Source organism: Maniola jurtina, chromosome 25 (assembly GCF_905333055.1).
Source record: "Maniola jurtina chromosome 25, ilManJurt1.1, whole genome shotgun sequence".
Taxonomy (NCBI): Eukaryota; Metazoa; Arthropoda; class Insecta; order Lepidoptera; family Nymphalidae; genus Maniola; species Maniola jurtina.
In genome coordinates this window covers 5,042,962-5,067,219 of record NC_060053.1, presented here as the reverse complement: position 1 = coordinate 5,067,219, position 24,258 = coordinate 5,042,962, and the positions used below count along the sequence as shown (strand labels likewise).

At 36.2% G+C, this 24,258-nt stretch overlaps 4 protein-coding genes across 8 annotated transcripts; 1 reads left to right on the top strand and 3 right to left on the bottom strand.

Moving 5' to 3' along the window:
- Positions 1-162: 162 nt before the first annotated feature.
- On the top strand, positions 163-4,904 carry LOC123877996 (mitochondrial import inner membrane translocase subunit Tim10). 5 transcript variants are annotated; one of them, XR_006798717.1, is made up of 5 exons: positions 185-335; positions 964-1,110; positions 1,842-2,032; positions 2,902-3,447; positions 3,490-4,904. XR_006798717.1 is itself a non-coding variant. In XM_045924968.1 (4 exons), the coding sequence occupies exons 3-4, from the start codon at positions 1,891-1,893 to the stop codon at positions 3,039-3,041; spliced, it is 282 nt and encodes a 93-aa protein (XP_045780924.1). In that variant the 5' UTR covers positions 163-335; positions 964-1,110; positions 1,842-1,890; the 3' UTR covers positions 3,042-4,904. The 5 variants fall into 5 exon arrangements, 4 of the variants coding, with proteins under 4 accessions (XP_045780924.1, XP_045780926.1, XP_045780928.1 ...); XM_045924968.1 differs by having other exon boundaries at positions 163-335; positions 2,902-4,904; XM_045924970.1 differs by having other exon boundaries at positions 969-1,110; positions 2,902-4,904.
- Positions 4,905-5,352: 448 nt separating this feature from the next.
- LOC123877986 (GPI mannosyltransferase 1) lies at positions 5,353-6,781 on the bottom strand. The gene has a single exon (XM_045924949.1). The coding sequence runs from the start codon at positions 6,779-6,781 to the stop codon at positions 5,486-5,488; it is 1,296 nt and encodes a 431-aa protein (XP_045780905.1). The 3' UTR covers positions 5,353-5,485.
- Positions 6,763-7,133, bottom strand: LOC123877997. The gene has a single exon (XM_045924973.1). The coding sequence runs from the start codon at positions 6,981-6,983 to the stop codon at positions 6,783-6,785; it is 201 nt and encodes a 66-aa protein (XP_045780929.1). The 5' UTR covers positions 6,984-7,133; the 3' UTR covers positions 6,763-6,782.
- A 14,898-nt stretch (positions 7,134-22,031) lies between these two features.
- Positions 22,032-23,907, bottom strand: LOC123877983 (vacuolar protein sorting-associated protein 26B-like). The gene has a single exon (XM_045924944.1). It carries the CDS (start codon positions 23,717-23,719, stop codon positions 22,181-22,183), a length of 1,539 nt encoding a protein of 512 aa, XP_045780900.1. The 5' UTR covers positions 23,720-23,907; the 3' UTR covers positions 22,032-22,180.
- Between the last annotated feature and the right edge of the window lie 351 nt (positions 23,908-24,258).

Below are 24,258 nucleotides of genomic sequence, written 5' to 3'. Positions count from 1 at the left end.
CACTCGTCCAAACGCTTGCCAGTGCTTGTTCTTTAATGTTTGTCACAAACATGTAGCGCCGCCAATGATTGGTCAGTAGGGTGACCAGGGTAACCTTATTAATAGCTCATAGATGGGTGACCTCTACTCTCTATGCTATTGATCAAATTGTCTTTGACCTAACCTCAAACTTATATGTCAAAATCTTACACTCAAAATAAAAAAGATCACCGATCATCTGATTTCTCTATTAGATAGGATTATGCCGCTTGGAAAGTTCGGAAAAATAACACTCTCGTGGTAATTAGTTACACATCACCTCTTTTTCCAATTCCAGAAATAACAATAGTCCAGTGGTGAGCGCTGCGTTTCATTTAAAATATAATTTTGTAGAAGTTTTTAGGTTAGTTTCTCAGTATTTGGGGTCCACATAACTAATTCAACATTAGTACCTATGTACATTTACAGTGTTCCCACTGCACCTGTAAAATATATAAATCCCTATATCATGTTCAGTTATTATTTGGGTACCTACTTTATAAAATAATTTTACTTAATATTATTTAGATTTATTATAATTTCGTGAGTAATATTTAAGTTGTCCTTGTTATACTTACGAAGTAAGTTAGAAGTAAGGCTCATTTCGGGTTGCTTAGCTCATTAACCTCAACCAAGCTAAAGGCTCTGGTATGACAGAAATGAAAAAGTAGAATTCAAACCTTGTCAAACATCTTGGGTCAACGTTGCTTACCCAGTGCAACTGTAGGCTAGGCAGAATTTTAGGAAAAATGTGACTCAAAATCTACATATTATAAACAAAAACTTGTAATTCTAAGGCAATTCATTTTTCGGCAATTATGTGTTTCTATTTATAATAAGCTTCAAGAAGACATTGGAAATATTTCATAACAGTTTTAAGTCCTCACATGTTATTGTGGGCATTATTTAGTATTCTAGTAGTAGTAAGTGTAAAATATCTTCCAGGGTAGCTGTAACTATAACTAGTCTGTCTCTGTTTGTGTTGGCCAAGAAAAACGTAGATGGGCATCGCGTGGAGAATATGAAAGCTCGTGAACGCATGCGCAGATCCAACCAGGGAGAGTACGAGGACTCATATAGGAAGTAGTGAGTGTAAGTGTACTTAAGAATTGTATGTATATAATTATACAAGCTGATGCCCGCGACTTCATTCGAGTGAATATAGGTTTTTAAAAAATAACACAGGGACTTTTTGATTTTCCAAATCCAGTAAATTAAGCCTCTTATGGATAACTACAGAGCTGTGAAAAAATATAGACTCAAATCATTTTTTCAATGTTTTAAAGATTAAACTCAACAAACTTAAGCTCTAACAAAGTCATCTAATACTAAATATGCCCACATGCATGGTACGTATAATACGGTTTGTCTCTGCGTGACCTTGACGTCAAGCGCAACGCTTGTTGTCACACGTATCGACTTGCACTGTGAATAATTATAAACTCAGTCGCAATTAGAACGTGATCAGGGAAAGTGCTTGCATCTTTTATTTGTTATTTAAGAAGTTTATATTGACGAGTTCGTATTTTTTGTGGTCATTATATTTTAATTACCTTGGATAATGCCTCTAGTCTATATTTTTTCACAGCTCTGTAGCTTATAACTTCATCTACTTGGACTACACAGATTTCAAACCCCTATAATTTTACAGCCTTAGGGGTTGAATTTTCAAAAAACCTTTCTCAGCGATTGTAGACTTACAAAAGCTCCAAATTTCAGATTGATCCATCCCACAGTTTGAGGTGTGCGTCAGTCAGTCAGTCTTGTCTTTCTTTTCTTTCTGTTCTTTATACATATAGATATAGATGAATTTATTATTTCAGGTGCAGTTGAACAGTAAATTCATACTAACGTAAGTGATAACGCAGCAAAATGGCCATGCCACAATTGGATCCTGCAAAGTTGCAGCTAGTCCAGGAGCTAGAGATTGAGATGATGTCCGACATGTACAACAGACTCGTGAGCGCGTGCCACCGCAAGTGTATCCCTGTCAAATACCATGAGGCTGAACTTGGTGAGTGTGATATAACTCCTGCCAATAAATAAAATTCCCTCTCACTTACTACAGCTGTAATTAGTGTACGAGTGAGACAGTATGATTAGCACTGCTTCGTTTGAATAAGTTTATTGGTGTTATATAACTCCTGCCAACAAATAAACCAATCGAAAATTCGCTCCCACTTACACACTATGTCTATGTATAGTGTATGAGTGAGACAGAGTGATTAGCACAGCTTGGTTTTGATTAGTTTATTTGCATGAGTTCTAGTATTGAACTGGTTTCTACTAAGCTAGCCTAGGACAACATCATCAACATGATCAACCCATCACTGGCCCTAGAGTGTGGGTCTCCTCTCAGAATGAAAACCAGCCAAGTGGGAGCCAGACTCGCGCACCAAGGGTTCCGTACTCAGCCATTTCAGCAATTTTGCACAATAAATCAAAAATATTTATGATTATGCATTTAAAAAAAAACTGTTTTAGAATGTACGACAGGTAAATCCCTTTCATATGATACCTCACTAGATAAAGTTATCTTACTTTGAAAATTGAAAATACTAATTATTTGTTCATAATATACACACTTTAATTTTTTTTTTGTGATGTAACCACAAATTCACGATTTTCGAATTTTTTCCTTTCATGTGCTATAAGACCTACCTACCTGCCAAATTTCATGATTCTAGGTCAACTGGAAGTACCCTATAGATTTTCTTGACAGACACGACTGACTGACAGACAGACAGACAACAAAGTGATCCTATAAGGGTTCCATTTTTCCTTTAGAGGTACGAAACCCTAAAAAGGAAGAAAGCTATAGTCCGCTAGACAGTTGAACTAGTAATGTGCCTAGTTTAAAATGTTTATTTATATATTTTCCAGGTAAAGGCGAATCAGTCTGCCTAGACCGCTGCGTAGCCAAGTACCTAGATGTCCATGAGCGAATAGGAAAGAAACTATCCAATATGTCGCAAGGCGAGGCAGAGGATTTGACAAAGATTAACCTGCAAGAAAAGAAATAGTAGACGCGTGGTAACTTGCCATGAATTGTTAATTTATTGTTATAAAACATAACTTCAGTCAAAACCAATTTGCAATAATGGTTCGGCCCCACTATATAGATTTAATATAAGCGTGGATATTTTTTTTTAAATCCTGCGGGAACTGTTTTTATATATATACTGGTATATCTAATATACCACATAGTGTTGTGTAGTGGAGCCATACCATAAGTAGGTACCTACAATAAAGAAGGAAGCCATTCTCATTGATTATATTAAAAAAATTACTATGCAAATAGGGTAGTTTGCGATTTTAGTGTTGATTATTATTTAATACAATTTTTTTTAAACTAACTGAAAAAAGAATAATGGGTTAGACTTTATGATCTTATAAACGGTGTAATTTTAAAAGCTAATAAATTCACTAGTGGCAGGCTAATTGTTTATATTAAACGACCACTTGTGGCAGTCTAGACACTTCCTATTTTAAATGAAAGCGTGAAGTAGGGAGTGATAATATCTTGCCATCTCGCTCGCTCCTACTGATCCACGGCTTACGCCATGGCTCGTGCATCCCTTTTGTCATTTACCATTCTCATTCTGAAAGACTGATGATGATCAAGATGACAAAAGGACTTCGCTGTGTTGGTGTTAGCTGACGGGCGTGTTTTGCCTTTTTGGAGTGTTTTTTTTGTTAAAACTGACTGGAAAGCGCTCTAAGGGGGTGCCGTGCGTGTGTCGGTGAGCGCCGGCACAGACGGGGTCCATACTTGTATAGTTTAACTAACTTGTTACAAATAAGTACAAACTTGACACTTGACTTGACATTGGCTAATCTTTGTAAAGCCAGAGGAGAGATAAAAAAAAGATGACAAAATTCTAGGTTATTTTCAAACAATAAAAACAATTCATAGCAAGTTTAGACTAGTGCTTGTTGTTGACTTTTGCTTGAATGTTTATAAGTACAATAAACGTGAACAATGTTACAATTATTATAATTTCAAACTGAATGTACTGTGTACATTTATTTTTGTATCTGTTACACGTAGACGACCGCTTTTAGTCTGAGATAGATTTTTATCTGGTGGTTTTTTAAAGGCTTATTTGCGCGTTTTGTATCTACAGAGTTCGAAATACATTTATAGAAATGGTATATGCTCTTTGATAACGGGACAGTGTCACCGAATTATAGTTACAGATACAGATGTTTAATAAAACACATCTCTCCCATCTAAAGCAAGGGAAATTAAACAATAACGCTACAGAAATACGTGTGTTTTTTCAATAACACACACTAAATACTCCTTTACCATTTCCATACCGACTTCGATTTCAATTCTGTGGTTCCACCCTTCTCTACGTCTGATATTTTTAAGGATTTTTTTGAAAAATAACTTCGTTAAAGTACTTATAAAAGTCCTGTTTTATTTTATTTTATCGGTCGTTTGCGATAGGCGTTACAAAAAATTGTTTGCAAGTTATGAACCAAAATAATAGGTTTTTTGTTGAAATTTATGCATTTTTAGTTAGACTAGACTATATTGTTTTAATTTAGTGTTGATTATATTAGTATAGACAAATAAAACTATGAAAACAATATTATACTACATTTAATTTCATAAAAATACTAATTTAATAACTACTAAACTAAATAGTTAGTGGGGTAACAACTAACAATAGTATTTAAGGACCCTAAAAATTACTTTAAGCACCATTTGACCCAAAAATCAAGAAGTTTAACTTTATAGTAAGTAGTATTTGTATATTTGTATTACATAATTGTGCAAAAAAATTACAATATTAACAATAATATTTGGGTCCCTAAATCCTAACATCTTGTCATTTTGCGAACCTATTTCTAAGAAGTGTTTGAGTTTAAATTGCTAAAAAACGTGGGAATTTAAAAAAAACTGATGTTTTAAAAAAATGCTACATAGGACTAAGGGTTTTAGTTTGGTCCTTCGTGTAACATAGCATTCATTTGTACTATTTGTAGAAACATCAGTTGTTAAAAATCCCCATCCGAAAGTTTTTTTTGGCGATTCAAACACTTTTTATAATAGAAGCATTGTTACGCCACGTTTAAACTACTTAAAAATTTCTATCTACAAAACTGGTGCTACGATATAAGAACGCGAAATTAAAATATATTCAATGTCAAACTTAGATGCAATTTACAGTTAGACAAAGGCTGAGACTTATGGAACGCACTTTGACTTTACTCTTTTTTTTCCTCTGTTGACTTTACTCAGACTTAGGTTTCAGTTAAAGCGAGATAGATTTATCCCAGCGATATAACGCTGTCTCGTTTTAGCAGCGTCTTAAGTAGCGATATAACGCTGTCTCGTTTTAGCAGCGTCTTAAGTCTGACCATAGACAAAGAGCTCTCTATAGTTCTCAACCTAAGTCAATTGTAGGTATAAGTTACTGACTTGGGATCAGGAAGTACCTAGTTGTACTAGATACTAGGTATTTAAAATATCTTTGGTTTTTACTTCATTAGTTTGACAAAGTCCGAAACCATAGCCAGGTTTATAACACTTTATAAGCTGTGCAAGAATATAAATATTCGCGCAGAAGAATACGATGCCTTTTAACCAAACAAAAAGAAAAACTTCCCTACTTTTAAACTCTAGTAAATACGCGTAAAATAACCAAGCTCCCTGAGAAGATATCCAAAGAACAAACAATATAAATGCTTGCGATACCTTCATTTTGAAACTGTGAACTACCAACGGCAAAAGGGAGAGAAACCATATAAAGTATTGTGACGTCATTACACTATTATACGTAACTAAAACGACAGTTTGACAGAACAGAGCGAAAGACAAAGTCTCTGGCTTCGTCCCAAACGTCAAACTTATGACGAACAGAATAATAACCTCAAAAGTTTGCAAAATTATCTTAACTCCATCAAAAGATATATCGTCCATGTTTAAATATGAATAATAGAATAGAACTGAAAAGTTATGCCTTGTGTCCTTTCTAAAAAGATGGTAGATGTAGGTTTCGAATAAAAATTCATATCCGTACATTTTATACATTGCATAGGTCAAAGAAAACAAAGTTAAAATGCAACTGAATGTAAGTAACAATTGTTTTCTATTTGGCATTAGCGATAGAATACCAGATACTAATTTAGTATTTCGATTGATTTTGTATTCGCCCAGGGATAAGTACATTGGAAAACTCAACGCTAAAGGATACAAGCGTAAATGTATTGAGAAGCCTAAGAAAATTCCGGATAAAATGTACTTTGAGAAACCTTTGACTATATCGGTTTGTAGGAAAAGTATTGATAGAATTACGAAAAAGCAAGGAACGGAATCTGCGTTCCCTCGAGAAGAAATCACAATACTCATCGGATTATAGATCCAAAATAACGAGCAGTATTTAGCAATATTCGAAGCATTCTCTTTAGATTTTAACTGGCGTTCAACCAAAATTTTCAACGCAATAGCAACAAGGACATCGAATAAACAGAACAGTTGCTTGCCAAAGGTTCGGCTGTAAAACACGTTGGGCAACAGCATAAAAGCTATGAGTGGACTGTACCTGTACGTGTCACGTTTGTACGGGGAATCCCCTTTGTAAACATGCTTGGCTGCGTCCGTAAAAACTTTATAATCTATATCCGTATACGATACAGCAGAATATTTATCATGGTATATACCGAATACGATTAACGCCACACGGATCAAAACACCGATTTCTACGTGCGTACGAAATTCGCACTTAACAAATTTGGTCAGGAAATCCATTTTAGAGCTTAGTTTTCAGTTCCTTGCATGCAATTTGTAGGCAAGCGTTAAATTCCTGGAACTCTTTTACGCAATCGTCTTTTTTAACAGAATCCTCCCGGAGAAGGACACATCTAGCGTATAAAGAACCTTGTTTCGCACATTTAGCGTAAATAAGTGGGTACTTCGCGAATCGTTCCCTAGCTTTTTTGACTGCGTCCATGCTCCTCGCGTTGTCTAGCGAAAGTGGTGGGTTGCTCGGAGTAATCTGGTTCAACTCTTTCCCGGATAAAGATGTCGTATAGAGGTTTCGAGAAGAAAATGCTAAGTCCGAGCAGAGTAAATGTGATCTGAAATGTCTTCGGGTATCTGTAGATCCAACTTCTTTGACCGAGTGGTTTTAAAGGTTGTCTTCTTTCCATAATTATCTGTGAATGAAAGTTTATTATTAGTTTAGCTCTATAAAACCTATCCTACTTTATTAATCAATTAGATGATGCCCGCGACTCCGTCTGCGTGGATTTAGGTATATTTAAAAACCCCGTTGGAACTCTGCTTTTCCGGGATAAAAAGTTGCCGAAGTTAATTGCCGGGACGTAAGCTACCTTGGTACCAAATTTCATACAAATCGGTTAAGCGGATGGGTTTTTAGGAATCCCTTGGGAACTCTTTGATTTTCGGATAAAAGTAGCCTATGTCCGTCCTCGGGATATAAGCTAACCCTGTACCAAATTTCATTAAAGTCGGTTCAGCGGTTGAGCCGTGAAAACGTAGCAGACAAACAGACAGACATACTTTCGCATTTATAATAATATAATTAGTATGGATTATTATTTATCGTTGGTTAGAAATTAAAAACAAAAGTAGTTTGAGGATCTTCAAAACAGTTCATTATTGGCGTGCAATGGCATAATGCCATCCTTGTTCACAGCGAACATTGAAAAAGAGATGGCATTACTGTTCAGGGTTCCGTACCCGAACGGTGCCAACGGGACCCTATTACTAAGCCTCCGCTATCCGTCTGTCTGTTTGTCTGTAGATATGAAATAAGTAGAGTTGAAAATTTCACTAAGTGTATATTTCTATTGCCGGTTTCTATTTTTCACAGTTTGGTCTGCATACCCTGCTTACATGTTAAATTTTTTAATAAGTATAAAACATAGCGAGCAGACGGGTCACTTGATGTTAAGTGATTACCGCCGCCCATGAACATTTGCATTTTGCAGCACCAGAGGTACCACCGATGCGTTGCCGGCCTTTCAGGAATTTGTTGGTCCGCCCCTTGAATAACCCCATGTTGTAACTTGTAGTCTAGTGGGAACACTGCCGATGGGAGTTAATTCCACAGTTTGCATGTGCGTGGAAAAAAGGATCTGGCACTACGGGCGGTCGATGTGTACCATCGATCGAAAATACAATTAATTTTACCCTCACTTATTCTGGATCGGCCGGTCGGTGGCCGGCGCAAACACGCGCGGCTCCAAGCGGTAACCGTCGCAGACTAGAGACACCGGCTTGTGCTTCAGACAACACTGTCGCATCGCCTCGAACACGTCCGTGCAGCGGATTTCTTGGAAGTTGTTCTCTGAAGCAATAACACTAAATCTATACACGGTAGGTTGGAGTTATGGTGCGCGTGAAACAAGTAATTCAGTCTGAAGTTGCAACATGGCGGTTTGCGCAGGACCGATGCAAAAACATACCGGCCAACCTGACGTCAGGATGGCCGGTGTATGAGAAACTTTATTTATATTATTTAATTGATCAAGGTACTAAATAGCACAATTTAGGTACAATTTTTGAAAGATATTTCATCAGTTTTCCAGCACTTGAGCGGCCATCCTGACGTTCACCAAATTCGCGGTTTTCAGATTTATTCCTGTACTTGTGCTATAAGACCTACCTATACCTACCAAATTTCATGATTCTAGGTCAACGGGAAGTACCCTATAGGTTTTCTTGACGGATAAGACAGACGGACAGACAAGCAACAAATTGATCCTATAAGGGTTCCGTTTTTCCTTTTGAGGTACGGAACCCTAAAAATGGTAGTACAATGATGTAACGTAGCATTGAAAATTGTCACATGCTATCTGTGAAATGGTCCATCCCTTATTATTATTGATATGGCAACGTATTGCCTTTGAAAAGGGACCTACCTTCCTAACTGCAGTTTCATGGCGGCTCTTTCCGTACGATCTGTTTTCCGAAGTCTAAACGGTGGTAGCCCTTTGAATATAGGACCTTCTAGGTAAACGCGTCCTATCTTAGACCACATCATCACTTTCCATCAGATGTGATTGTGGTCAAGCGCTTGCCTATAGTGAATAAAAAAAAAACTCTACCACAATTATGCATGTTTTACAAAGAACTCAAAAAGCGTAATGTAAGGCACATTTTTTACACATTTTATTCTATTTCTAACATGCGTGATACTGATACTTATGCTTGGAGTGCCAAGTGGGTACGAATATAAGCCAACATTTACATAATAATGAAATTCAAACCTCTGGTTTTAGATTAGAACACAAATATCCGTGTGCCCAGCCGCAGGCGGGCACTTAGGTTCTATTGGGTAATATTCTCAGGTGTTTCACTAGTCACTAAGCTATGCTCGGAATTCTATGACATTACTAGATTTGTTTAGTGAAATGATCCAATTGAGTTGTCGTTTTAACATCTCCCGGGAGTTAGCCATATCGCTAAGGGATAAGGCCAACTCCCTGCCTATGCCATTTCGACGATTTTTTGCGACTTATACTCTCATACAGTGGCGTGCATAGGGTTTAAAGCCAGGGTAAGCATTAAGGTATGAACTTATTTTCTGACAGGTCATAATGGAAAAGAAGTGTTGATTTATTACAACTAGGGTAAGCAGTACTTTTATACCTCTATGAGCTGTACGCCACTGCTCTCATAGTTATTGAGGTCCATGAATTTTAAGCTGCAAATAATATTTCGCTTAAAATTGTAACTTTTTAACGTGTCTGATAACTTCTGATAGCGATAGCGGTTCAACGTACATCGTTTGACCTTCGGTTTAGCGAATGATTACGTCACAACGAGCGAAGAGTGGGCGAAACGGTTTACCCGTGGATATAAAACATGAATAGAGTAGACATTTTTATCCAGGGGTTTTTATCAATCATACCATAATGCTTTGTGCCGGCTTTATCTATGGTACAGCCAGGTACGCACACGGGCGCAGGGTCTAGGTTGAGATCTATAGACCGCACTTTGACTATGCGCAGACTTAACAGGGCTCTCTCCATCACTTACTCCATACAATCGTAGTCCCAATTTCATTTGAATATTAAACAACCAAATTCCATGAAATGCAGACATATTCTAGTAACTAATATCTGTGCCTGTGGTGTTTTAGATTTTTCTAAAAATATGTAGTTTTAAAATTACAGGGGTACAAAGATTTGTATGTGAATTTTTAAGACCGCGTAACTTTAAAACCGAATATTTTAACGGAAATCTGGAAAACCACAGGGATAGATATTAGTTAGGGAGAAGTGGCGAATGCTCGTGAGGCGTGTAACATCTGCCCTCAAAGACGTTGCTTCATGATGACCACGACCGCTCTGTCAAGAGTGACACGACAAAGAAGAGATATTAGTTCCCGGAACGTTTCTACAAAATTCCTTTGAGTATGATTGGTTGGTATTTTAATGAGAGACGAACTACGTTTGTATGGAGCGAGTGGCGTAGAGACCCCTCTTAAGTTTCAATTAAATTAAATTCAAAAGAGATTCGAACGACGAATCTATATTTTACCTCAACGGCCATCCAAAAGAGATTTAGAAGTACTTAGTTACTTTTGTAATGCGTTAAAAAGTTGCCAATTATTGATCGATATTAGGTCTTTAATTGGATAGTTGGCCTTGTCCACAAATTCATGCTATGGAGCGGGCTACGTAGGGAGTCTCTCAAAGGGACAGTATCCCAAATGAAGAAATTCGTTATTCGCTATTATACTGCTTTAAATATCTCTGATTTTACCCCATGTATAGGAAACGTTTTCGCAGGTTATAAGTATAACGATTATTTTTGGTAAGTACCTATTGGTGGTCTACCCTAGTTTATTGAACTATTAGTTAATGCTATTAAAGGCTAATACGAGGCACTGCGACGACTTTTTTAACCGACATTAGCTGTCGTAGATCATAGGCTGAGGTTGTTTGGCTCTTCTCATACCTGGGCGCGTTTATTTTTATTTTATCAATATAACTCATAGATATTTACATATGTCGACTTGCCTGGACGCTGTTTGTCTTGGTTGGAACCCTCGTAGCTTTAGTTTTAAGTTTACGTAATTAATTATCACCACCATCATTATCTTACAAATCCAACAATTAACAATCAAATGGTGTACAAATCATACCTATTTTAAACTAGAGGATGCCCGCGACTTCGTCCGCATGGATTTAGGTTTTTAAAGATCCCGTGGGAACTATTTGATTTTCCGGGATAAAAAATAGTCTATGTCCGTCCCCGGGATATAAGCTAACCCTGTACCAAATTTCGTCAGAATCGGTTAAACTGTTGGGCCGTGAAAAGGTAGCAGACAGACAGACACACTTTCGCATTTATAATATTAGTAAAGTATGGAAGTATGGATAAATGATTTGACTTAACTTTACATGGAACCCTAAAAATAACTACCTAAGTAGTACCTATCTGCTTGAATTTTCATAGCAATCAGGACTTTGCAATTTACAGGACCCCCACAAGACCTGCATTTAAGATGCTGGTATTTTAGTACCTACCCAGCTATTTTTATACAGTTTACAGGTGTTATCAGATCTGCTAATCAATTAATCACTTTAGAAGTCTCATGTTGGTAATTAGATCGTTATCTACCCACACCGAGGCTCCTACAGCTGAGTATCAGAAACACATGTGTTCAATTAGTACACATTCTACAGTGTGAACGCATTTGCAATGTGATGCAGGCACGACACAGCCTACATTTCATATAGACAGAAAGGCATTGCTTACTTTGATGGTATAATTAATACATACTTAGCTTTTCACGGTCCAACAGTTAAACCGATATTGATGAAAGGTACAGAGTTAGATTGCGTCCTGGGGAAGAACATAGGTACTTTTTACTCTTAAGCGGATGGGTATTTGGGAATCCCGTGGGAACTCTTTGATTTTCCGAGTTATAAAGTAACCTATGTCCGTCCCCGGGATATAAGCTAATCCTGTACCAAATTTCGTCAGAATTGGTTAAACTGTTGGAAAAGGTAACAGACAGACAGACACACTTTCGCATTTATAATAATATTAGTATGGCTATGGGTGGATGTATTTCAAGTATGCCACAGCAGCATAGTAATTTGAATCAAGACGTAGGTACGCAGTAATTAACGATGTCTTGCTTAAAGGAATTCTCTAGAATCAATTTATTTACAAAAACATGTTTTCATATCAAGGCCAAGGCTGGAGTTAATGGTAATACGAACAGACAAACTAATTTGGTTCGATTAACAATGTTGCGGTTTCATGGCGTCAAATATAATCTCCGATTCACATTTTTCCAGTCCAACTAATTCATTTCTCTATAGTTTCTGGAGACATGGTGGTAACTACTTATACGGGCCTCATAAGAAAGCTGTCACTCGGCGGGCGATGGAGAGAGCTGCTATGCTTGGAGTTTCTTTACGTGATCAAATCTATACATGGACCCCCGATATTCCAACAAACGTTTTGCAGGACATTGTCGAACTATCGAATTTGTCGGATTATATAGTACTGCCTGAGCCTGAGACCCCCTAGAGTCCGGATTTTTTTACAAAAGAAGTACCTTGTAATCCGACAAATTACAGATCCAATAATAGGCATCTAGGTATAATATATTATAGATACTCTAAAGTACAAATCATACTTCACTATGTATGTCTTTAGTAAATTCAATAATAATAGTATGTCGGATTACAGGGGGTGCCGGATTACCGGGGGCCACTGTACTTACTAATAAATAAAATTGAAGTTGAAATTCAATCCTGATGCTGTAGGGGATCTGACCAATCCACGCGAGCGAAGCTGCGGGCATCATCTAGTCAGAATCATTTCTGTCTGTCTGTCTGTCTGAGTAACCGACATAGCTCAACGGATTGCGAAAAGTATGAAATGGGCAGGGCATGTAGTTTGAAAAAACCGGTCAAGGGCGAGTCAGACTCGCGCACCGAGCGTTCCGTACTCGGGTGTTTTTTCCGACATTTTGCACGATAAATCCAAAACTATTGTGGGTGGGGTATCATATGAAAGGGCTTTACCTGTACATTCTAAAACAGATTTTCATTTATTTTTATGCACAATAGTTTTTGATTTATCGTGCAAAATGTCGAAAAAAATACCCGAGGTCGGAACCCTCAGGGCGCAAGTCCGACTCGCACTTGGCCGGTTTTTTTTTCAAGGCTCGCTGGGCGTCGCGGTTGAGACTGAGCCGCATAAGAGCTATGGTTAGTAGTGGCCGTTATCGGTTGATAATGGCGATGATTCCACTAGAATAACGATACCAGTATCAAAATGAGAAACACTAGTGGCACTGTTTGCGAAAGGGCCAGAGTGTGCCCAGCCCCAAACACAAATTGGTTTGTCTGTTAACAGGGCTCTCTCCGTCACTCGCTTCAGACAATCGTAGTTCCAATTTCATTTGAATATTAAGCAACCAAAGTCCATGAAATTTTGCAGACATATTCTAGAAAATAATATCTATGTATGTGGTGTTTAAGATTTTTCTAAAAATATGTAGTTTTAAAATTACAGGGGCTCAAAGATTTGTATGTAAATTTTTAAGACCGCGTAACATTGAAACCGAATATTTTAACAGAAATCTGGAAAACCACAGAAATAGATATTTGTTTCTAGAATATGTCTGCAAAATTTCATGGACTTTGGTTGCTTAATATTCAAATGAAATTGGAACTACGTTTGTATGAAGCGACGGAGAGACCCCTCTTAAAGGTAAATACAAGAAATAAGAAACCATTTCAGCAGTTTATACATATATTTTATTAACAATATGATATAATCGACATGCTCGTTCTTTATCTCTGGGGAGAAAAGATTTTCAATATACAATACGACGCTAAAATCAATCTGAAGACAATAACAAAATTCAATAACATGGAATTTCTAATTTACATAAAATAAAGGATAACTAGGTTTTTTTTTTGCGTATAATATAAAGCCAACTGTGGGTAGTTTATAAAAAACTCTTGGTTTGAATCTTACGCTATTACGTTATTGTTTCGTGTGAATTGTTATGCGAGCTCCACATTAATGTTTCAATTTTTATGGCAAGCAGATTTGGCGTGGAAATCGCCAAAATTGTTGTACAAGGGCTGATTCGCTGAGTGATCATCACTGATTGAAAGACACCAAGCTCATTAAATAACATTTATTTTTAATCCACTGAAGGTTTCCTACGAAATATTATTCTTATATCGCTCAGTGAAGCGGCAAAGTAGAACCAAGCAATGTCAGATGAGTTTGATGGCATTAATTTAGTGATGATCACTGAGTTGGCAAATAAGCTCACAGGTCATAGGCAAGGCGCAGATGTGGAGCCCGCTTAACAAACCTATGCCATACAAATCGCATATTTTTGAGATCAATTCCCTTTGAATACTAAACTTGTATGGTATAGATATTAATGCTATTATATCTTAAAATTGCTTATGTAAATACACAACTATACATTTTAATCCACAGTTAACAATTTTAAACCTAAGTAACTATTATAATTATTTAGTTACATCATACTATTATTATTTTTAGTATACTTTTTACAGACGAGTAGTCTCCAAGATTCATTTCTCTTAAATAAAGTGCCACTTCGCGAGTAAGATAGTAAAATATAATATATAAAATGTATGTATTAGAAATGATTATTATTCGAATGAATTATAATGTTGCCCACTGATGGGGTACTATTTTTAACCCCCGACCCAAAAAGTTGGGGGTTATAAGTTTGACGCATATAATATATATCTGTGTATCTGTCGGTGGCATCGTAGCCTCCTAAACGAATGAACCGATTTTAATTTAGTTTTTTTGTTGTTTGAAAAGTGGTTTGATCGAGAGAGTTCTTAGCTATAATAATCGAAGAAAATCGGTTCAGCCGTTTGAAAGTTATCAGCTCTTTTCTAGTTTTCTTATAGAGGTTTTTGTGTCGGGGGTTTTTTTAAATTTTGAGTTATAAATATTATTGCCAAATCATTCATATGTTATACTTAATGATTTACTCTACCTACATATTTTTAAAATCATCACATTTCTTGCGAATTTGTTAATGGATCTTTTACCGAATTACTTAAGATTACTTAGCCCATTTCCGTAATTCAACCTTATTCTTGTTTATTTTAGGGTATCCCAATTCAAACCTCAAGCATATAAAACTGTACTTATTATTAGTTGGCGTACTGTCCTTGAGAAATCTATTGTCAGAGTTCAAACTCAAGATTTACTTTTAGCTTACCTCAAAATATACACAAAATCACAAAGTGTAAATAGTAAATAAATAATCAATCATAATAAAATAGATCAAGTACAAAGTCGGACTTGCACATGAAGTTTCGTATCATCGTACAAGAAATAACGCTTCTTTACCGTCATATTTGCAGCGGAATTGAAGCGGCGTCCGATCGTGTATGGGCAGCGTTAAATGTCCTCCAATATTTGTATAATTTTTTAATAATTTAATTTTTTTTTAAATAAAATTTATAGCCTCGATAGCTCAACGGTTGAGGAGCGGACTGAATTCCGAAAGGTCGGCGGTTCGAACCCCACCCGTTGCACTGTTGTCGTACCCACTCCTGGCACAAGCTTTACGCTTAATTGGAGGGAAAAGGGGAGTATTAGTCATGATTAAGTTGAACACACTTATCCGAGCCGAACGCGTCGAACGGAACGAATTTTAGAATTCTCTATATGAAATCTACTTCCGATTCGAACGATTCGACGCGAGGAAGTGTGCGAGGTTTCATGAGATTTCATATACAGGATTCTAAAATTCGTTTCGTTCGGCTCGGATAAGTGTGCGTTCACCTTTAGCATGGTTTATATTTTCTTTAAAAAAAAAAAATTGGTTGTCTGTAAAGTCGGTTTACTGACGATAGTTGAACGTGACAACAAAGGCCGATTGTGCTTCTTTGTCGCTCGTTCCGCGCTCTCGCTTGCACTTCAAGCCTTACATGGAACGCCTCAGAGCGAGGTAACGCCGCATGAGTCATGTTTTTTCGTGCGTGCAGCCGGCTCTATCGAATTATAAGACGTTGTCACGTCAAAAAAATGTTTTTCTACATGATTGTTTGCGTTCAGCGCGGCGGCAGACCGCTGCAAAAAATGATCGCCCCGGGAGTAAAGGCTTACATAACAATATTATGATTTGTTATGGACAGTCATTAGGCGCAAACCTCTATACAAACGCAAACACAATTGTGACGCGACTCTGGAACGTTTTCAAGATATTTTAGGACGAGTCCATTGACATTACCTAGATTTTTGCCAAAATGGGGCTAAAAATATTTTTTGTATCCCAATATCTTAATTACTGCCTGAAAAACAAAATCGTTTTTAGGTTGCCATACCCGACGACCCCGTTACTAAGCCTCCGCTGTCCGTCCGTCCGTTTATCTGTCAGCTTGCTGTATCTCATGAACCGTAAAAAGTAGAGTTGAAATTTTCACAGAATGTGTATTTCTATTGTCGCTATAACAAAAAAAACCGCCCAAGTGCGAGTCAGACTCGCGCACCGAGGGTTCCGTACTCGGGTATATTTCCAACATTTTGCAGAAAAACTATTATGCATAAAAATAAATAAAAATCTGTTTTAGAATGTTCAGGTATGGTACCTTTTCATATGATACCCCACTTGGTATAGTTATCTTACTTTGAAAACTGAAACACATTTTAATTTTTTTTAATTGATGTACCCCAATCTCGCGGTTCTCAGATTTATTCCTGCTATAAGACCTACCTACCTGACTTTCATGATGCTAGGTTAACGGGAAGTACCCTATAGGTTTCTTGACAGACAGACAGACAACAAAGTGATCCTATAAGGGTCCCGTTTTTCCTTTTGAGGTACGGAACCCTAAAAATTTCAAAATGGCCGCCATGAAAATTAAAAAGTGTTCTTGTACGATGGCACTCTTCGTCGGGAGGCCGACTAAGCCGATTTTTTCTCATTTTACACCACAGCGGCGAAACTCACCCGTAAACAAGTGTAAATTAAAAATTTTCAACACCCCCGACAAGTGAAGGTTACAGTAACTAGAAAAGAGCTGATAACTTTCAAACGGCTGAACTGATTTTCTTGGACTATTCCGCCCCTAGGGTACGATCCAAAGTATCTGAGTTTTCCAAAACATCATTTTCAAATAAATAATTATGTAGGTATATCTAGGCAACGTCCATCTTGACAGCTTGACATTTGTCAATTGACACTTGAATATTATGAACCTAAGGGTTATCTAACCTTCTTTTCTACAAGAAAACTAGAAAAGAGCTGATAACTTTTAAACGGCTGAACCGAACACTCTCGATCAAGCCACCTTTCAAACAAAAAAAAGTAAATTAAAATCGGTTCATTCGTTTAGGCGCTACGATGCCACAGACAGATACACAGATAAACAGATACAGACACACAGATACACACGTCAAACTTATAACACCCCTCTTTTTGGGTCGGGGGTTAAAAAAAAGCTTCACTCTATACAAATGGGCAAACAATGACGTTGATTTCATCGTATTTCCTGATAAACTCAATTGATATCGTACCCAGATAGTTTCAATTGAAACAAATTGATGTAACAAACAGTACATACATTACATACAAGTAATTGTACATAACATAATAACCTATGCATATAATTAATATACAACATAACGTTTTGCTTAACAGGACTCTCTCCGTCACTCGTTTCATACAATCGTAGTTCCAATTTCATTTGAATACTAAGCAACCAAAGTCCATGAAATTTTGCAGACATATTCTAGAAACTAATATCTGTGTCTGTGGTGTTTTAGATTTTTCTAAAAATATGTAGTTTTAAAATTACAGGGGCTCAAAGATTTGTATGTGAATTTTTAAGACCGCGTAACTTTGAAACCGAATATTTTAACAGAAATCTGGAAAACCGCAGACATAGATATTAGTTTCTAGTATCTCGACTTTGGTTGCTTAATATTCAAATGAAATTGGAACTACGATTGTATGAAACGAGTGACGGAGAGAGCCCCCTTTACATGTGCAACAAGCTATTTAATTAGAAGTCACGACTTCGTCTAATTATATTTATAATTATATGCAAATAATGCATATTTCATATTGTTAGCTCAAAAAATTATAAGAAAAGCTGTTCTGTTGTATGTATACCGTAGGAGCCTGCATATTGTGAAGACGCACTCAGGCTCAGACTTTAGAGACTGTTAAAACGAGACAGCGTTATACCGCTGGCATAAATCTGTCTCGTTTTAACTGAAACTTATGTCTAAGCAAAGTCAAAGTGCTGTCTATAGATTTCAGCCTTTGACCTATCAGAATCTTTTGTGTTCTCATCCTTTGACAAATCTCAGATTTCTTCGGAGTTAAGAGAGGTCTCTCCGTCACCCGCTTCATACAAACGTAGTTCCAATTTCATTTGAATATTAAGCAACCAAAGTCCATGAAATTTTGCAGACATATTCTAGAAACTAATATCTATGTTTGTGGTTTTCCAGATTTCTGTTAAAATATTCAATTTCAAAGTTACGCGGTCTTAAAAATTTACATACAAATCTTTGAGCCCCTGTAATTTTAAAACTACATATTTTTAGAAAAATCTAAAACACCACAGACACAGATATTAGTTTCTAGAATATGTCTGCAAAATTTCATGGACTTTGGTTGCTTAATATTCAAATGAAATTGGAACTACGATTGTATGAAGCGAGTGACGGAGAGAGCCCTTTTAAGTTTTAGGACAAGTTTTCACATCACGAAAACGTTGATAGTTTTTGAAGATCGAAACACACATAGAGACAGGATACATACTAAGTACGATTAATTTGATGATTTTGATTTGTCGATATTTCGAACCTATATTATAATATGTCGTTAATCTGTTGCATTCCACTATGTTATTTAGAATGTAATTTAAGGTTACGATGGGGCTGGCGTGTCCGTGTCGGACAAAAGTCCCAAAAAAAAAATAAAGATTTAAAAAAAAAAAAAAAAATATGTCGTTAAGTGACGAAATAATCTAGTTTTTATATCTACTGCAAGCGCCCCAAGCGGAAACTGCGATATATATAATATACAAATATAAAATATATATATAATATAAATATAAAATATACAAATACAGTACTTCCTAAATGTACACCTTTAACATAGCGACTTTAGGTCTACTTTATTCCGAGGTTAGTGTTCTTATACTCGAAAGATCAACGTTTTCGAGATGCGCAAACTCGTGCTAAAGATACAGGCAGATACAGGTTTCTTTCATCATAAACCACGCGATAAATTGAAAATATTATCAGCATGAGTTTTTATAGAATCTTGAGAGGTTTGGAACAGAGACATCTTTTAAAGATCAGCGCGTTTTAACCACTAAACTATCACAGCTTTTATAATTATTATAGTATGTTTTAAAAATTATCAAAAGCTGTAGTTGATATGTTAACTATACATATTATATCATATTATTATGGGTGTGGAGATATCTATTATCTGGTCATATATTATAATCACATACTTGGTTGTGTTAATTCATGTTTAAAATTAATGGCACTACAATATTTAATCAGGATTCAAGTCATTTGCTATCTAACCAAATATATTTGTAATAAACAAATAATTTAGCATTTAACATGTATTAGCTTGGAGTTTTAATTAAGTATGTTGAAAATAAAATAAAAAGGTTTTTTTTTTGCATTTTTATAGGATTAAGGAAAAACATTAAAGGGTAAAATTTTTTGATAAAAAAAAATTGTACTAATATATTAACAGAAAGAAATCAGTGCAATGAAAAAATTGGACCTGAAATCTATTTATTTTTTAGGTTAAGCGCTATTCAATCATAATAAGATGTACTTACTCTACAAAATCATGTAAATAATATAATTTGCTATTTCAATGAAATTGTAATTTAATATAACTATTATGTAGTTTTTAGGACAGTTTCAAGTTTTACTCAAATGATTGATGTTTTACTCAAATGTTTAGTATTATGGCTTAAAATTAAAAAAATTGGTTAAATATTGACATAGAAAGTTAACATAATATTTACTTAACTTATTTGATATAAGTTTAAAATTAAAAATGTATACCATAATATTCATACTCAATAATATTATATGAAGCTGTATAAATTAATTTATAATATAATAATATTGCTACATGGATTTTGTAAAAAACTATACTAAATACAGTATTTCTTCTTAATGATGTTAAAGATCCATCCCCCCTAGCAACAGACTTGGATGCAATTACAATCATTTAAACTGGCTGAATACCACTATTGGCTGAAATTCTTCCACTTTTGGCTGAAACTCTCCCATTATTGGCTGAAATTCTTCTACTTTCGGCTGAAACTCTCCCATTATTGGTTGAAATAGTTTCAGCAATAGTACCATAAAAGCCAATAAGGGCAGTTAGAAGGATCATTATAAGATTCGATTTTGATGCTGCATCATCATGGATAAAAAGATTGGATATTTTAACTCATTTTTGATATAAATGGTATTTCAAAATTTTTAACCAAAAAGTTATTTGTATTAGATAAACTAACAGATTGCTCACTAAGAACAATTGAGAAGCTGACAAAGGACTAGCCCTCCTTAAATTTGAACACCTTTTTTGAATCAGAGTGATGTTGATCCTTATTGATATTTCCAAACAAAAGAACTTAAAACAGGATAACCTATAATTTTTTCAAACAAAATTATACTAGTCCAGCACTCAACTCAAACTCAAACTCAAATTATTTTTATTCAATTAAACTTTTACAAGTGCTTTTGAATCGTCAAAATAATCTACCACTGGTTCGGAATGCTGTTCCTACCGAGAAGAACCAGCAAGAAACTCGGCGGTTGCTCTTTTCAAATGTACAATTTACAATAATATGCCATACTGTATACAAGCAATTGCAGCGCCGTGTATTGCTGGAGCGCATCAAATCCAAGCTTTTTTGTCATTTACATAATCTTCGATTGTATAATAAGCTTTTTTCAGGAGCATACTTTTAATAGATTTTTTAAACTTGTGTAAAGGCAAGTCTAAAATTGATTGTGGAATTTTATTATAAAATATTACACTCATTCCCACTAAAGATCAAAGGCAAGATAATGTATTTACTTTAGTTATTTAGTAGTACATCATAGAAATGTGTAAGTGACATGACTTGTCTGGCTGTTTAGACCTTTTGGAGTTAAATTTTACACTCCTATCATGATTTCTTCGTCAGTTCGCGGTAATATCCTATGGGCTACGTATACTGCACCTCTTATGCTTTCGACGAGAAATTACTTGTTTACCTTTTAAGTCAGTTAAGGAAAAATATATAAAATAGGAAGTATCTTTTTCATCATCCTATAAAATTTATTTTCGCAAACAAAGCGTTTCTATTTGCCAGCTCCTCAGTTATAATGACTGCGATGGAATACACAAGTTTGGTGCTAGGGTTTAGGGTCTATTCAGACGAACCACACAACAGAAATGTAACCAGGCAGTGGTCAAGTAATGTTTAAATGTAGCTGCCTGTAATTGCATTATATCAACGGCAAATAAAAAAAATACTAGTGGTCTCGATCTGGGAATATGCGAGTGGTTGCGTTTGTGGCCACATTGATTAAAGGACACATTCGCAACAGCAGTTGAATATCATATAATGCAATCATGAGTTTTCTTTATACTTTATGCCTGGTGAAGCTTTTCCAGCTATGCTGCTTCTGTGGTCTGTCTGAAAGGACCCTTATCGTCGCTTAAGTTCTAACACCATGTAAGTCAAAACTAGCAACTTGCTGTTTACAGAGGTTTGGGTTATGGATACAGTGTTTTGTTGCTTTTCATACCTTTAAGGAGTTTTAATTGGACATTTTCTTGCTTCTGACTGGCAGAAACAACACTCTGGATTTTCTAGCGAAAGGCTGAAAATGTTAAAACCACCAAAAATTGACTTACATGTGTTACAACTTAAATGTCATTATATATTTTCATCTATTACAAACAGTACTATACACTTACCCACTATTTTATAGTTGATTTGGGTTCATTAACTCAATTTGCGTTAAAAAATAATTCTAAGCAAACTGCAACTGTTTGAGTGAACCTTTGCTCTAAACAACGGTTTTCATGTAAGAAAACACATAGTTCATTTCGTCGGTCACTGATAAGGTGACCGCACATGTACATATAGGCTATTGACTTGGAGTGGCTTCCACACTGTCTGGTCGAGACAACACAGGCTTTTCGGCCACAACAGGCTTCTCTGCAACTTGTGGTTTCTCTGCTAACAATGGTTTTTCTGTTAACAACGGTTTTTCTGTTAACAACGGTTTTTCTGCTAACAACGGTTTTTCTGTTAACAGAGGTTTTTCTGCTAACAATGGTTTTTCTGCAACAGCAATTTTCTCTGCAACCGGTTTTTCAACAGCGGGCTTTACAACTACTGGTGGTTTTTCAGAAACCTGGGGCTTCTCTGGCACCTTTTCTGGTATCGGTTCTTCTAGTTGCGGTTTATCAAGTGGTTTTTCTACAACCTTTGGTCGTTCAATTGGTTTATCGTTGGCAATGTCTGGTTTTTCTGGTTCGTTGTGTTGAATGTGTGTATTTGCCAGTTTGGGTGGTAATATGTCAGGTTCTTCTTGCTCCATTTGTGTTGGGCCATTATGTGTTTCTGTGTTAGGCATGGGAGGTGATATGGACCTCTGAAGTGCACTCTCTGGTATTGTTGGTGTGATACCTCTCGCAGAGTTCTCTTCACTAGATGCACTCAGTTGCCTTTGAGGTGTCCCAGATGTTAGATTTTGTGGATGGTGAGGATTATGTAAAGGCAACCGTGATTTATCACTCTTCCTCCATAAAGTTACTTCTTGTTGTTTGAAGTAACGTCTATCCTCAGTGTCCATGAGAACCAAATTCAGGTAGTACCTCACTGAGAATTTATTATTGATATCTCTCATCGTTGGTGTAAGGTCATAACCTGCTAGAAACACTCTTATAGGAATACTCTCACCTCTGACTGGTGCTCCATCCATTATCTCATACTTGGCTACAGTTTCATTCTCTGTAAAGGTATTGGGGCCAGAACCAGTGGTTTCCCTCTTTATGATGGATATTTCCATGTGCTTTATCTTTATACGGACAAGGAGAAAGTATATCTTACCTACTATCACATCTTTGAGGTGGTACTTTGATTTGTTGTACTCAAACTCTATGTGTAGGCAATCTTCGATTCCAACCTCCATTTTTATGGAATTTAAGACGTCTGGGTAGCTGCATAGCGTGTGGACGGCTATGTCTACCTCCTTGACGACGTCTGTGAGCCGTCGGACGATCGTCGCACGCAAGAAGTACCTCAGTCTGACGTTTGCTCCTGTGTAAACTTCGTACGGTTTCTCGACGTTCGCGAACTCGAACGGGTACGACGTATGCTGCAACAAGTCGCCAGGTCGCGCTAGCTCCTTCACCAACGATATGAATTCGTGGTGATTACCTCTGTCATAGAACAATTCGATCTGACCGATCAACTCAACTTTTATTCCTTGGTGTTCCAGTTTTGATCCCGGCTTCCGCAGCGTCACGTTAACTCTCCCCGACACGGTCTCGCCGTCGTAGTAAAGCAACAACTTCTCCTTTTTACCATCGTCCGTCTTAACTTCGGCAACCTTCCGTTTGTCAGCATCATCGAACACAATTTCGATATCCGCGGTTTGTCCGAATCCGAAAAAGCTCATTTTCACATTTAACTGTTACGCAATACACGAGAAACTTTTTTACGTTGCTTTCGAACAGAACAATAACGCTTTATTTGAGCAAAACATTGAAAATCGGCGATGAAACGCCCGCAAATCTGTAGGCGACTGAAAGATTGAAGCAAAGATGGCGACTGCGAATTATGTCGGATGTCGCCGAAATGTTTTGTAAATAAAATAATAGAACAAAAACTTACCAATGAGACATTTTTGAATATCGCAGGCGAATTTCTTGCAGGGATCCTTCGGCATATATAAAAATCAAAAGTATTTTTATATGAAAAGTGAATCTCAAATTTCAATCATGTGTAGGTATATTTTTAGGTTATAGCAACATTATAAATAAAACTGTTCATTCGTTCAATATAACTTAATTTGTCAGAAACATTTTATTTTATAATTTGATTTTATAAGATTTAATAATAACGCAATTTCAAATGCATCTATTGAGAATTATATAAATTAATAACATAGGCATAAAGAGCTTAGTAAAATTGTTTTTTAAAAGATTATTAAAATTA

Bases quoted from the DNA above. Each gene is read 5' to 3' on its own strand.
- LOC123877986 (XM_045924949.1), bottom strand. From the start codon at position 6,781: ATGGATTTCCTGACCAAATTTGTTAAGTGCGAATTTCGTACGCACGTA.
- LOC123877996 (XM_045924968.1), top strand. From the start codon at position 1,891: ATGGCCATGCCACAATTGGATCCTGCAAAGTTGCAGCTAGTCCAGGAG. The intron at 2,033-2,901 runs GTGAGTGTGATA...TATATTTTCCAG, and splicing joins ATACCATGAGGCTGAACTTG to GTAAAGGCGAATCAGTCTGC.
- LOC123877997 (XM_045924973.1), bottom strand. From the start codon at position 6,983: ATGGACGCAGTCAAAAAAGCTAGGGAACGATTCGCGAAGTACCCACTT.
- LOC123877983 (XM_045924944.1), bottom strand. From the start codon at position 23,719: ATGAGCTTTTTCGGATTCGGACAAACCGCGGATATCGAAATTGTGTTC.